General features: G+C 37.8%; 1 protein-coding gene across 5 annotated transcripts; it reads right to left on the reverse strand.

Annotated features, from left to right (window-relative positions):
* Window positions 1–278: 278 nt before the first annotated feature.
* ppp6r3 (protein phosphatase 6, regulatory subunit 3) lies at window positions 279–14,394 on the reverse strand. 5 transcript variants are annotated; one of them, XM_058767412.1, is made up of 25 exons: window positions 14,239–14,394; window positions 10,315–10,493; window positions 9,918–10,151; window positions 9,646–9,832; window positions 9,437–9,574; window positions 9,198–9,263; window positions 8,716–8,828; window positions 8,465–8,578; window positions 7,524–7,653; window positions 7,048–7,200; window positions 6,329–6,487; window positions 6,167–6,231; window positions 5,927–6,042; window positions 5,766–5,851; window positions 5,553–5,639; window positions 5,225–5,322; window positions 4,834–4,888; window positions 4,601–4,731; window positions 4,396–4,517; window positions 4,121–4,295; window positions 3,333–3,430; window positions 3,069–3,252; window positions 1,769–1,876; window positions 800–886; window positions 279–708 (listed from the first exon to the last, which is right to left on the reverse strand). In XM_058767412.1, the coding sequence occupies exons 3-25, from the start codon at window positions 10,142–10,144 to the stop codon at window positions 657–659; spliced, it is 2,751 nt and encodes a 916-aa protein (XP_058623395.1). In that variant the 5' UTR covers window positions 10,145–10,151; window positions 10,315–10,493; window positions 14,239–14,394; the 3' UTR covers window positions 279–656. The 5 variants fall into 5 exon arrangements, with proteins under 5 accessions (XP_058623395.1, XP_058623396.1, XP_058623398.1 ...); XM_058767413.1 differs by lacking the exon at window positions 14,239–14,394 and adding an exon at window positions 13,652–13,853 and having other exon boundaries at window positions 9,918–10,148; XM_058767415.1 differs by lacking the exon at window positions 14,239–14,394 and adding an exon at window positions 13,652–13,853 and having other exon boundaries at window positions 5,225–5,271.
* Between the last annotated feature and the right edge of the window lie 240 nt (window positions 14,395–14,634).

Here is a 14,634-nt window from a genome sequence, read left to right on the forward strand (position 1 = left end):
AGGATACAAGAAACATTTACAAATAACACGGGTGGCAAAATAAATCATTTCTGAATATCTCAAATCAGTCTCCCCTAACAATAAGCTTAAAAATAAAACAGACCGACATAAGTTGCCAATTTCAGATTTCTGTGGTAGCTGTTGCTTTTACTTGGAAATTAAATAGCAGATTTGTGTGCAAGAGAAAAATCCTATCAAAAAGACAGCTTATGTTTTGGTCACACATTAACGTTCCAATCGGTATACTTCGGTTTTTATCAATCCTCTGTTTCTGTATACATTTGTCTTTTATAAAATATTTTTTATTCATACAATCATTTTTAACTATAGCAACATTACTATTCACTTTTAAGTGGCAAGATGTCAGACAGATCACCTCATAAGAACAATAGTATATAAACGAATGCAAAAAAAAAAAAAAAAAATCATTAGAGTATGTTTCTCTTCATAACAGTTCAAATTTTCTGTACAACTGTCTACTATGAATATTGCTGGTCCTGATCTGGTGGCGTCAGTGCAGTGCTGGAGTAAGAGACAGCAGCAGCAGTGGTGGTGGTGGTGGTTTCTGGGGGGCTCCAGTCTGGCACTGGCCTCTCCGGGTGGTCCTGGAGGAGGGGTGTGCGCGTGGCAGGAGCTGACTGACAGCGCCAATCTCATCATGCCGGACCGTTCACTGCTGCCTCAGGGTTGGCTGTGCACTGCTCTGATCTGGTTGGGAAAAGGAGAGGGTCTTGATGTCACGGGTGGAAGCAACACTAAACTAGAGGAAATGGGAAAAAGTGGAGGGCACAGAACTCACTTGGCTTCGTCCATAGCAGCCGCATCCTCAAGAGGACCATTTAGAGCTTTGCAAGTGGCATTTGCTTTCTCTTCTAAGTGCCTTAGACTGAAGGCAAAAAAAAAAAAAAAAAAGACAAAGTTGGTTAAATGACACTTTAAAAATTTAATTTTGCGAAAAAGTAATTTCCCTCTACACAAAAGAAATGAAAACATTTTACATTACAGCGGTGATAAATTTTCAATATTTAGATCATATCTGTATGATATCTGAAATTAATGTATTATACACAAAATATGTAATATATAATTTAAATATTTGAACCATGAATATATTCATTCATCAACAAGACAGCCAGTAGATTCAGGAAACAACACAAGAGGGAGCTAGTACTAGGGCCCTATGAAATGTTTCATTTTTTTCCAAATTGCATTTTTTTCAGTTTATTTCACTTTTTATTTTTAGGTTTTAATGGTTTAATTAAAAAAAAATTAAACAAAAACATGATTAATTAAAATCATGTCTGATCAACTGAAATTATGACTTAGACCATTGAACTTCAATTTATTAAAGATTTAACAAAATTACATTAAGGCCACATCTGCACCATTCATTCACACAGACACATGCAGGATTCATATTTAAATAGTATTTTTGAGGCTTAATATTCACAAACACTAGTCAATATTGTGATTTGATTTAAGTGTACTGATCAACTTTTGATTTATCCATCCAAAATTTGACAGGATTCCACATTTCCACCCGCGTTTTCTGCATTGCGGAAAAATCCCAAACATCTGATATATAATTTAGAAAAAAAAACGACATTTTTGATTCACAAAATTTTGCTTCTGTATATTAATCAAATTAATTATTTCAATGAACAAAAAATGTTTATCAATTTTGGTTAACAATAACAACTCTGGTCCCTAGACTAAAAGCAAATGATTCATTTTATTAATTCTTCAATAACTTCATAAAGACTCTTACCCTGGTTTCTGACAGTTGCTTGAAGGACAATTGCTTTTCTCCACTTCCCCACTCTCTGCAAACAACTTTGCAGATGCGTCTTCAGAGGTAGATTGTTTCTCTTCCTCACTACAGGACGATCAGAGAGGACAGCGTTTTAAAGAGCTTTCATTGCCGCTCTTTTAAAGAATAAAACCCCCTTTTTAAATCCCTGGACAAACATGCAGAATGGAACAGACCACATTAAAAGCAACGGGGCAAAACAAAAATGTTCTGAAATGGGGTTTGGCGGACAAGTAAGATGAGAGTATGACGTACAGAGACGGGAAGTGATTATGAACCACACAACAGCTGGTTTAGACGATGAACTTGTTTAGTATGTGAGTGTGAAATGGTGTGAAATCAAAGCTAGAAATTTTACATCGCATGCCAGCTAACTTTACCTTTAGGGTGGCATCAGCACAAACAGTCACTGAATTAATTATAACCTCCTCTTAAAGTCTCACGCCAGGAAGATCATGGCGGATTTCTGGACTAGGGAAGGTCTACAGAGATGCATCCTCCTTTATCAGACTGATATACACAAATTAAAGTTCACGCAAGGCCTGGATTTTAAAAGGCCAGCTCGTACTCAATCTAGCCTTGCAAAAGAGCCATGGGGCCAAACCGCAGCCGAGGATGAGAAGGGAATCCATAAATCTTCACCTGCGGTGCTGGAAAGACTGGGAAACATATGGGCTTGAAACTTTTGGGATCAGAATGAACTACATCTAAGGATGCATGGGGCATTTCATGCCGTTAACAACCAGTACATCTGATATTAACATGCAAATGGTGATGGATACATTACTGTTTAAAAGAAAACAAACAAACATACGAACGAAGAAACAAAACATGGTTCCAAATCAAAACGCAGTGGCCGACATGGGAAAAACCAAACCAAACAAAACAAGACACGCCCCCTGATTGGCTGTACATACCGATACGATTTCAACACTCTGAAGCCACACGCACGCCAAAGAGAGAGAGGAAGCTCATGTTGTAAGAGTTGCAGTTCAAGAAGGACAGATTGTTCTTTTTTTGCGTTCTCAAACAGACAAAACAGATGTTACAAAGCTCTGCATCTTAACAGGCCCCGTTTAAAAGAGACACGGTGGGCGGTCCAGGGCCTGGCTGGCTCTAGGTGCAGGACGAGGAGGAGGAGGAGGATACGTGACAAGGAAAGATCAGGTCTACATGCAGAGTGAAGTGAAGCTTGTGTCTCAAAAGGGGAGAAGAGGAAGTGATGCGAGGCACTGTGTGTGAAACCGGCAGGACTCACCTCTTGAAAACAGCAGTTTCAGTTTTGGCGTCTACAGTAAGGCTGACCGTCTCCTTCATAGAGCCGTTGGTGACCGTTTCTGTGATGCGGTCACTGACAGGCTCTTCATCGGGGTCCGAGGAGTCCCCAACCTTCCCTCTAGGGGAAGTCAGGGTGGTCTCGTTGGGAAGCCACTGATCTGTGTCTAAACAATTAGATTGTTTTATTCTAACCACTGCGGGTTGACACATGGACAAGAGGAATGGTAAAAGAATCTATTCTTACTTTCTTGCTGCATGGGCGCGTTGACTCCCAGAGGGTCCACCGTTTCTATGCTGGTCTCCATGGCTACCGGGGAATTGCTCCTCAAAGGATCCTTGGGGCTAAAGAAAGAAAATAAAATAAAGAAAAAAAAAAATGAACTAATGAATTTTCCACATTTACTTGTTCAGTGCTGCATTTTGTACATCAGTAGTGCAGGTTGCTGCCCCTTTCTATAAATCAATAAACATGTATGACTTAATTTATATATTAATGCCATTTTTCTGAATGCCCAAATTAATGTTAAAACGATGGCATATTTGAAAAATTTGTTTAATGGCAACTTTTTACTATGAATGAAGGCAAGAATCACCGATACCAATACTGATATATCAGATCATCTATTAAACTGATTTTTCTTTTAAATAAGAAAATATAGCCAATTAAAATTACAGTAAAATTTGTGCCATTATTTTTAACATTTAATAGGCCTAAAAAAGATATATATATATATATATATATATATATATATATATATATATATATATATATATATATATATATATATATATATATATATATATATATATATATATATATATATATAAATAAAACACAATTGAAATTAAAACAAACCCATTATAATAAACTATAATGCCTTTTATAGTTAATGATAATTTTTTAATAATTGCAGAAACAGGTTTTGACAGCCCCAATATGCATTTGTGGGAAAAAAAATAAATAAATAAATAAATATATATATATATAAAAAGTGCATTTTAAACATGCATTCACATGTCATGTGAATGTACCTGACAGGTGTGAAGCTGGAGAAGTCGGCCCAACTCGACTCTGCAGCTGCGTTTGGAGAGTTCCAGCCTGAAGATTCAGGCACTGCAGCCGGTGAATTGGACACAGGTGCGCTGGGAGCCGTGGAGCTGCCCGTGTCCATGGGTACATCATCAAAATTTGCCGTCCATATCGGTCCTGAACCAAAGCATTATACAGAACAAGGACGTGTGAACTTTGACCTTCAGCTGAAGATTAAACAGCGATAGATACGGCAGCTGATCATTTCTATTCTCACCATCCCCAGAGTCCACTTCCATTCTGTCATCAGAGGTGGCATTGGCAGAATCAAACGGGTCTCTCTTCCCATCCTCCTCCTCAGAGTCCGTACTCTCCTCGCTATCTGTACTTCCTGAGCTCCTGCGAAGGAAGAAAGCCGTGAAGAATCGACACACTGGCATGATGAAAAATGCTTTAAAAGTGCGTTCCAAGGATTACAATACCTGGTACGTCTCTGAGCTTCTGGAGCAAAAGTGACATCCTTCTCATCCCATATATCTTCCTCATCTGATCCGGCATCTTCAAACTGCTGGATCTTCTCCTTACAGCAGGCCTCAAATAGTGCCATGTTTGCCTATGAGCATAGCAGGAACAAACTATGAAAACATACCATGAGCTTTTCAATAAATTCAACTAATAATACACATTCATTTGAGTAAATATATGACATACTTACACTTTCATTTGTATTCAAGGAAAAATTGATGTCTGATATTCTATCAAAAGGAATACTGCAAGATTAAAAAAACTGATTTTAGTATGGTTAAGCCCTTAAGACAATGAGCAGCACCCATCACCCCAGCATTACGGACTGTCACCATGTACACCACACCAGTCTATTAAAAACATGGATAATCAGAACGGAGACATTTAAGTGATCAGATGTAATCTACACTATATGATCCATGATTTAACACACACAACCCCCCAAAACAGGCTTTGTGAGTTTATTGAAAAGCAACAATCAACCAAAGCCCCCACTTATAATGCTAAACCTTCCCCAACTGATTTGATACCAGCAGAAAAGGCAGAAAATCTGAAAAGCGTCATGCATGATGGGTACTTACTCCCCGACATCATCCTGATCGGCAAACTCTTCGTCATTGAAGCCAAACTGCTCAATAAAATTGGACGTCATTTGTTGCATCTGATAATCAGAAAAGGCCTGGCAAACCCAGGACCAATGATAATGATATAGTCTTGACACTACAGAGAAGCTTCATTTTAAAACAGCTGATAGCAGTTAAGCGTCTTGCATCAAAAAGCGCTCAAAAGACTAAAACAATTATAAATGTAGTTTAAACACGTAGATTTATTCATATGTACCATTAACATTAGCATTCAGATATTACAATTAATAGCAGCTTTTGTGAGCTCATCCAGGCACAGACTTACTTGCTGTAGGGAGGAGTCCTGATGAAACCCGCTGTCTTTGAAATCTACCTCATCATCGCTGGATGAATGTATGTGGTGTGTGTTAACCTGAGAATGTTTGGAAAAGAAAAAAAAAAAAGAGGAGAAACTTAGTTTTGATGTCAAATACACTTATGAGCATTGTAAAACAAAAGCAATAGTTTCAGAAGACGGTGAATAAAACAGCACACTTACTAAGTCTACAGTGTTTTTCTTGTTTGTATCTGCTAGCTGTCCTGACATAAACGCTTCCCATCGTTCCCTATCCTCCTCTGGAAGCTCTGAAAGTGAGCAAATGTAAGTGGAAATGGCTCTGAAAACAGTATGAAAAAAAATGTATATGCGTTTAAACGAACCTGAGATGAGCTGCTGAATTTGTGCCCCATTGGGGCCCTTGTCGCTGTTGTGGACTATAGAGTTTGCTATTCTGGTCAGGTGACCCATGTAACCTCTCCGCCGCCCACCCTCGGCCCTAAGGAAAGAGAGACGGAGGATTTAGTAAAGACCTCTCCAGACAAAACCACAGAGTCACAGATGTGTAAACAGGATGGTTCCTCTTCTTCACACGTAAGCGATCAGATTTACGAGTTACTCACTGCTCCTTCTCATTTGATCCCCAGGCATCAAGAATTCTTTGTATTAACTGGCACTTCTGAAAGAGCTGCAGGTCAGAATGGAGAAGAACATATTAAACTTTGATGTGTGAAGCAAACAGCTTGTTTCAAAAAGAGAGTAAGAGGAAAGAATGATAAACTTACATGTTTGATAAGGATGTTTTCTCTTATGGGCTCTTGGTCATTTTCTCTGTTGATTTCAGGAGTTTCACTTTGGGTTGAAGGCATCGCTAAGATCATCGCCGTACAGATTTCTACTTGCGTGTGTAGGAAATTATTCCATAAGTATTTGAAGTACATGTCCTTTAGACAAGAAAGACAAATTATTTATTTTACAACAGTTATGGCATTCAAGCTCAGATTTTATTATACAAACATCTTTTCTGTCCTAAATCTTTTGACAATAGCTGTGTTCCAAAAAGTAATGAGCTTATCAAGTTTCAATGTGACTAATTAAAAAATGTCTATGTAGTTAGTATAGAGCAAGGCAATGGATTGCATTACCATTCAATATTTGTCTCAGTGAGTTATTAAACTAATAGTTTTATTCAGCAAAGCAGCATTAAATTGAACTTTAACAGACAAAAAAAACATTCTTGCCACTGGAAATTCAGCTTTTCCATCACAAGAATGAATTACACTTTAAAATATTAAAATAGAAAACAGATTTTTAAATTGTAATAATATTTCTATTTTTAAATCAAATGCAGCCTTGGTGAGCATGAGACACTTTTTAAAAAAGTAAAACAAATGTATAAAAATTGGCCCCAAACAGCGGTGTGTTTAAGAACATGGTTAACAACTAGCTTTTCTCATTGCAAATAGACGTCACAGAACTCTTTAATTGCATCTCAATCACTCACTAGTATGACTCCCAATGTGTTGAGGGCAATGAGCTCCTGGTTGATGATATGCGTGTTGGTCTGTAGAAGGCTGGTCACTAGTCGCACCACATTTAGACGAGTATTTCCCACTGGTGGATCCAACACTCCCCATGTGGTATTCAAAACAGTTTTCTAATAAAATAAAATAAATAAAAAAGATAAGAAATTAAACGGCAAGGATGAGTCTGGATGTTGATTTGACTCTTAAAAACTCTACTTTAAAAACAACTAAACAGCATATAACAACTATAAACTACTATTAAAACAATATTAATTCAACATATGGCTGTGTGGGCAAGACAAGCCGCTCTTTAAAAGGACAAGATTCTGCCAGGTTATATTTGTACAGGCACAAAGTGTTGTTGTTGTCCAAAGCTTAATGTAATTAGGAATTTGGAGATTATGGTCTAAGTTAGGTCAGCTGATATAAAGTTTAGCCAACGCAATGTTTTCACCTTTGGGGGCTCGAGCAAAAGCTGGTGAAAATCTTTCAGCCTGGGTCTGACAGCATCTAGAATACTCTGATTGACAGAGAATGAAGGATGGTTCATTCCAGGGGGGCAAATCTCCAGATGACCTTCAAACCTGAAAGGAAAAACCAAGGATGATATTCAGATATGAACAAGCACCTAAGGCAGCCAGAAAAAAAAAAAAAAAAATATATATATATATATATATATAGTATTGTCCCGAATATAAGACAATGTTTTTTTTTTTTTTTTCTTGGAAATGCATCTGAAAAAAACGCGGTCGTCTTATATTCGGGGTCTAGACTTTGGCATGTCAGTAATACACCCACAACAATAGGTGGCGCCAAAAACGCATATAAGGAGTGTGCCATGAAATATGTAATGTAATGCGTGTTGTAAAGATCGCGAGCGAAAACAAAACAAAAAGAAAAGCTTACAGCGGCACGAGTCGTGACTGTCATGTTAACCTGATGGAACCAAACTTCCTCTGTAAGTGATTTTAAAACATGACAGTACCCAGATTTGAAGACTACAATAAGATTTCACTTCTACTGATAATAAAATGTTGGTAGGCTACTATGTGATGGATAGCCTAAATGTTAGATAATTCAGATGGGCTACCTGTTATTTCAATGGTATATCAAAAAGTGTATATTTTTCAATGTCATTGTTGGTACATTTTACCAGTATTTACCATACTTTCAAAACAAAAATTAAAATAGGAAAAATATGCAATTTGAAAATAATTTAAGAAAAAAAAAAAGTGTTTTACAGAGAGAAAAAAAAAAAAAAAAAGATTTGGTTTTCAAAAAGCCTTTTTCCAAAAGGTACATCTGGAAAAAGGGGGGTCGTCTTATAATCAGGGTCGTCTTATATTCGGGACAATACGGTAATAGAAATAAGTGCAAATAATTGAATGCACTTACGCTGGTCTCCGTGTCTCAAAGAGGGTTAGAAGTATCTGGATCACACTGACTATGGCAGAATCATTCTTCTCTTTGTCAAAGATGTTTGACAGCAACTGCTCTACTGTCTCTTGTCTAAAAAGGAAGACAAACAGTCCATTCAGTACTACAGCATTAGTGTGTCTGAAACTAGAGCTCGACTTTAATCCCTCCAAAAATGCCACCTTCCAGAAAGTCACTAGAAAGAATTGTATTGACATGGACAAACTCACTTCTCCAGTGTGGCCAGCAGAGGGTCAGGCTCCGAGCAGCCCTGCACCTGGAACATTTGATCTCTGCTCAGCCGAATGATCTCACAGAGCGACTGGGACGCATTTGAGTGTCTCTGTGTGGAGGGAACAAGCATTTACTGTTACGTAGCTAGCAAGCAGGGATGGGCCATCAGGACTCAACAATAAGGGCCGGTCAGACATGCAGATCACTTGTTTTTTTGTTACTTTCAATCCCAACATTTTCACTAGCTTTAAATCACAAAAATATTAAAATTAAACATTTAAAAATGTATCATATATATAACATTTTTATTATATTTTAAATCAAATTCACTATAATACTTCAATGCAAAAAAGAAAAATATATGCGTCAATGGCTTGTTTTCAAAATTTTATCCCTCCAACTTTGAAAATTACATTTAAATAAAATAAAAAAATTAAGTTGCTTTTCTTATTACATTGCTTCTTTGCACTTCACTTACATCCTCATCTTGTGATGGTTGTACCATGTCAACCAGCCGCTGTATAACTTTCTCTTCATTTAGCCACTGCAAGAGAGGAGATGAAGAGGAAACTTTGAGGTGGCATTACGATGAGAGTGAGTGGATTAAATGACTAATCCGTGTTGAATTTCCTGCTGTATTCAAATGAAAAACATCCATATCTAAAACTAAAAATCGTGCATGCACAAAGCCAAACCGCTTTTTACATGAAAACCCACATTTAATACATCTTGTCTAAGCTGCTGTGGTTCAATGCAGGTGAGCATCCTAAGCAGGAGGTCCATAATAGCCGAGGTCCCTATGTGTTTGATCATCAGATCCACAAAGTCTTCCCTCTTCCTGAGGAACTCCACGATCTAGATGCAAGACAGAGGAGGTTAGTTCACTTTTACGCATCCAACATGAAACAGTATGTCTGAAGACGTACCTGCTCTGGTTTCCTCCCAATGAGGATGCTCAGGACCTTGCTGAAAAAACTGGCCAGCAGCGGATTGAGGGGAGGCTCGTTCTGTAGGAAGCTGTAGAGTTTCATCAGTAAACTTTCATCTTCACCCAGCCTGTCATTGATCTGGCTAACATCTGAGGTCAGGAGTTCACAGGATATGTTGGGATACCTTTACATAAAAAAAAAGGAACAATCATGTTTTGTTTTTTAGAACAAATGCTTTTGTTGAAAAGCATCAAACGTGTTATTCTTACTTGTATTTGATCTTCTCCTCCACATCGTCATTGGGCTCCTGAGTGATGTAGCCCACGAGATCCTCCATGCACTGTGGCCTCACCAGGAAGTCCACAAGCTTGTGGTTCTGAGCCTTGCACTCCTGTAAGACGTCCTCTTCGTCCATCACCTCTGTCAGTGTAACGTCTTCCTTCTCCAGGAGCGTGTCAATGTGGGACGTTGTGTGCAGATCAAACTTCCAAAACATGGTGCTGCTGAAAAAACAAAAAAAAACAAATGGGAGGGGGTTGTTTTCAGATGCATGAACTGAAAATGAAATTAGGATTGCTCATCTATGAGTTTTTGGTGAGTTTTGCATTATCATTATGACTGTAAAGATGCTACATTTAAAACTTGACTAATTATGAAAAAGCTTACTTGAGTGAAGCAGAGACCAGAGAGTAAAAACTCTGATTAAAAATAAAATAATGCTTGTGCTCTTTGGGGCTTCTGGCCCATTACAGGCACCACAGGCGGTAGAAACTGGACAGACCCTTAAATAAAGGACACATGCAGCAGAAATGTCCTCTGCCACAGCAAAAACGCTCAACACACACCTACAACAGAGAACAGACAGGAAAAAGATGGTTATACTTAACATATTAGGCATTTGTAAAGAAGTCAAATACCTCTCTCAAAGATTGGTTCTATAAACAGACCTGCCCAATTCTGATGATTACACTCTCAAATGGTCATTACTAGCCAGAGCATTAAAAACAAATACATATTACAAAACACATGCAAAACAACAATAACAAGAGTCCTTTTCCAGTTTGCCGGGATCTCAAATCACAAACAACTTTCAAATGTAGAATCTATTCTAACTCTATGAATAGAGCCTGATTTAATACAGAAACAACGCACCAGTTTACAGTGACAAAGCAAATGGTAGTTAGTAAACAGATGAAAGTTTAAATAAAACCAAACAATTTCCTTGTTGTGACGTTGACAACCTAGCAACACAACAAATACAGATGCGCTCTCACCAGACTAACTCCTCTGATCGGTCGGTAACCATTATTAACTCAAACCACACATGATTGTGGTTTTGAGTTAGCAGTTGTGGTTTCATTTTCTTTTTGTTTGTTCTTCTTACAAGGAAAGTGTACATAATTTCTAACATAAGAGATTCAGTTATGTCAGGTTAAATCCAAATGTCCATTTGACAGCTCTGGCATCAAATTGTTATAATTGGAGACATCAACACGCAGCTATGCATTATTAAGGATAACCAAGAGACTATTTTTCCAGTCTAAAAGGTGGATGGATGCACACCACTGAGGTGAAAGGTTACCAAGCTGGCAAGCAGCCATCTTGACTTTCATGAATGGCTAAGAGGAAGGAAAGCTTATTAATAGACTAAGGGGGATGGGCTAGGCTCACCCAAAAGAGCTTTGACATCGGCCAACTTCCATTCTTCAGCAAACATGCTTTCCGCCAATTTACAGAATTTTAAAAACATTGATAAACAACCAAAAATTCTTCCTAAAAGAGCTCTTGCTGTAAGTTCTGGCGCAATCAATGTCAGATTTAAAATGACAAGCATTAAAACATTAAACTGCACAATGACATGAACTTGAAGTTTGAAATAGATACAATGTTGATCTTTCAATTCAAAAGTCTGTGGTCAAATTACTACTACAATCACTTCTTTAAATCAATATTAACCTACATTGAATTGACAAGTTTGGGGGGGATGGGGGTCATACTCAGGCTATCAACTGTCATTTTTAATTAATGATAATATTGATACTGGGTATATAATACTTCACACAAAAATGGGGGTCAAGGGTCAGTATTTAACATTAAATTGATCGAAAGTGACAGTAAAGACAATGTTAATAAAAATAATGTTACACATACAATTGCATAAATATACATTGGTCTTTTAAATAAAAAAAAATATTTCACAGTATTGCAGTTTTTTTTTTTTTTACTGAATTATTGATCAAATAAACATGCAGCTTTGTGAGCATAAGATGCTTCTTAGAAAAATATTTTTAAAATCTTAATGACTGTGCATGTCTACATAAATTCCAGAAAAAATGTCAAAGTATATATATATATATTTAAAAAAAAAAGGAAAACTAACAATAGAGTCCATCAAACTGATGGATGATTATCTGCAGCACATCCTCCGATTCTGAACTGACTAGTCATCAGTGACGCGTGCATAGCGCATTGAGTTTTAAATGAACATGTCCTATTTGGCTCACTGCTACATCTATAATTATATGCATGCCTTAAACAACAGGTTATATTTTGTAGCTGTGACCGCCTGACTTACATTTATATCAAGACTATGCATAACACTGACGTATCACAGACACATGGCATATTTTGGGCAAATAAACCTCTGTGACTGGATAAGGATTTTCAAAAATAATCAAACATAAGCAGCATGCATTACTTTTTCATCTTTAAAGTCAGGAAATTTCACTTGCACTGAAAATTGACTGGTGCAAAAGGCTCAATTTGATGTTCAATGTCAACATAATTTGGTTGACAAGTACATCTTGACACTTGCACTGAATGTCAACCATTTAGAACACCTTATACCACAACTAAACTGTGATTTATTGGCATAGCTTTTCCTGACATTTACACTCGGTCCAAGTCTTTCCGGGTTCACTCTTGCTTTATCTAGTGTAAAAGGGCGAAGAACACCACACTACACTAGATCACCTGTACCATTCAGCTTGAGTAACTCTGAGCTGAAGAAAATCCTCGTGACTCCCTCTCAGGGGCTATAAAAAAAAAAAAAAAAAAAAAAAAAAAAGTGTTGCCAAACCTCTCCAGCATCCCAGATGCCACAACACCACCGCCACCACCACCACCACAAGTCCTCTGGTTGCACTCAGAATCGTGTCTGCAAAGATGATCTGCCTGAGTGGACCATAAAAATGTGCTGCCATGTCAAACCAACTAGACTGTTTACAAGAGTGAGCGATCTGCTCATGCTAACAATCTTCTAGGAGCTTTCACATGCAATCACATCAAGCAAGACTAGAAATAAACAGTTGTAAGATTTTAGTGGCGTTTCTATGGATAGGCCAAAATAAAGGCAAATACACAGATCCGTGATCAGTACATGCTGTAAACAACTCTACGGAGATCTAGGACTCTGTTTTCAAAATATATACTGAAATTACATACTATATTAGGAAAATCATCACATCGAATACCCAAAACAAGCCTAAACTTCGATGATCCTTTGATAATTTTATATGACAGCAGTTTCAAAATATAATCTTAAAAACAGAATGAACATTTCCAGACGGGTTTTCTGTTGGTGTTTTCGGCTCTCTCAAACCCCAGCGAACTACCTAACGTTACCTAGACAGCATTTTGGAGCACCACAAGCGCGTTTGAACATTCCAATACAACCTTCATATGCACTTACATTGGTCAAAAACGTTGTCTAAGTGGACAACTCACTGGGTTTTGCCTTTGTGTCTCACTTTCTTAAGTTTTTCGGTATGTCGGGCCCCGGCATTAGCCGACACTGAGCTTCCGCAGGAACAATATTACAGATTTGACACTTTCTTAAGAGTCTGGGTTGGTTTAAATACGTAGTAGTCCCGCTAAGTGTGAGAAGAATTCAGTTAAATGAGAGAAAAAGCTGGAAATTTATGCTGTTCTGACTCGGCAAAACAGAGAAGTGGTAACTGGCTAACGCTAAGCTAACAGAGACACACACAACACAAATACGTACCGATTAAGAAAGCGGAATCCTGCCAAAGCCCGGCATGAAGACTGGCGAACCTTTGGATAAAACGGTCACCGGAATAAAAAAGAAAAATGGGGCGAGGTATGATAGAATGAGGTGTTTATAACAGATTGTGACAGGCGCGAAAAGAGAGACCATCAGAGTTCACTTTTCAAGATGGCGGCGTTATCAACTTCAACAGCCCCAACCCCCACCTGAGGTAGAGGAGCTGTCAATCAAACCCCACTGCTGCGCGCTGATTGGCTACAGTGGGTGTCAATTATAGCTGGTCGTGTTTGTTAATTTCGGACTGTGTGGGGTAAAGCTTAGATTTATAAACGCCACGAAAACAGTGATGATCTTTACAAACGTATGCTCTTTTCTCGGAATTAAAGAAATGTCATAATTATACATTTTAGAAGCAATATTTAAGTGAAACTGAATCATTAGACACGCCCACAGCAGTTAAGGCCAATAGCATTTAGTTGGATTTAAAATCCCTCGTCTGATTGGATCACGAGAATGTCAATCAAGTACCGATTTCAAAACTAAAAGTACGGCGATATCAAAACGCACATATTGCTTTATCTTACCTTCTTTGTGAGAGCCTGTCCCTTGAACGGATTCCTTAAATTTCAACATATCCAAAACATTAAGACAACGCGGTTATAGTTTCTTCACAACGTTGCACAAAGCAGCCCGTTCACAGTGTCGCTTTCAGAATGGCCTTAACCGGCTCGTTACTTGCAACGCCCTAGCAACAATAAGACGTCACGGTGATTGACATACCTGTGCTCCAATCAGCTTCGAGTGCATGTATCACATATTACTGAATGGAGCATCCAGTTCGCCACAAGAAAGGCTTTATTTCAACATGAAATCGATTACATAAAACACATCAAGATATATCATATAAAATAAGTGCGTTTAAAGTATATATATATGTATGTATATATGTGGATAGTTGACAGAAATAAATTCATTTTAAA

The sequence above is a fragment of the Onychostoma macrolepis genome, chromosome 25 (assembly GCF_012432095.1).
Source record: "Onychostoma macrolepis isolate SWU-2019 chromosome 25, ASM1243209v1, whole genome shotgun sequence".
Taxonomy (NCBI): Eukaryota; Metazoa; Chordata; class Actinopteri; order Cypriniformes; family Cyprinidae; genus Onychostoma; species Onychostoma macrolepis.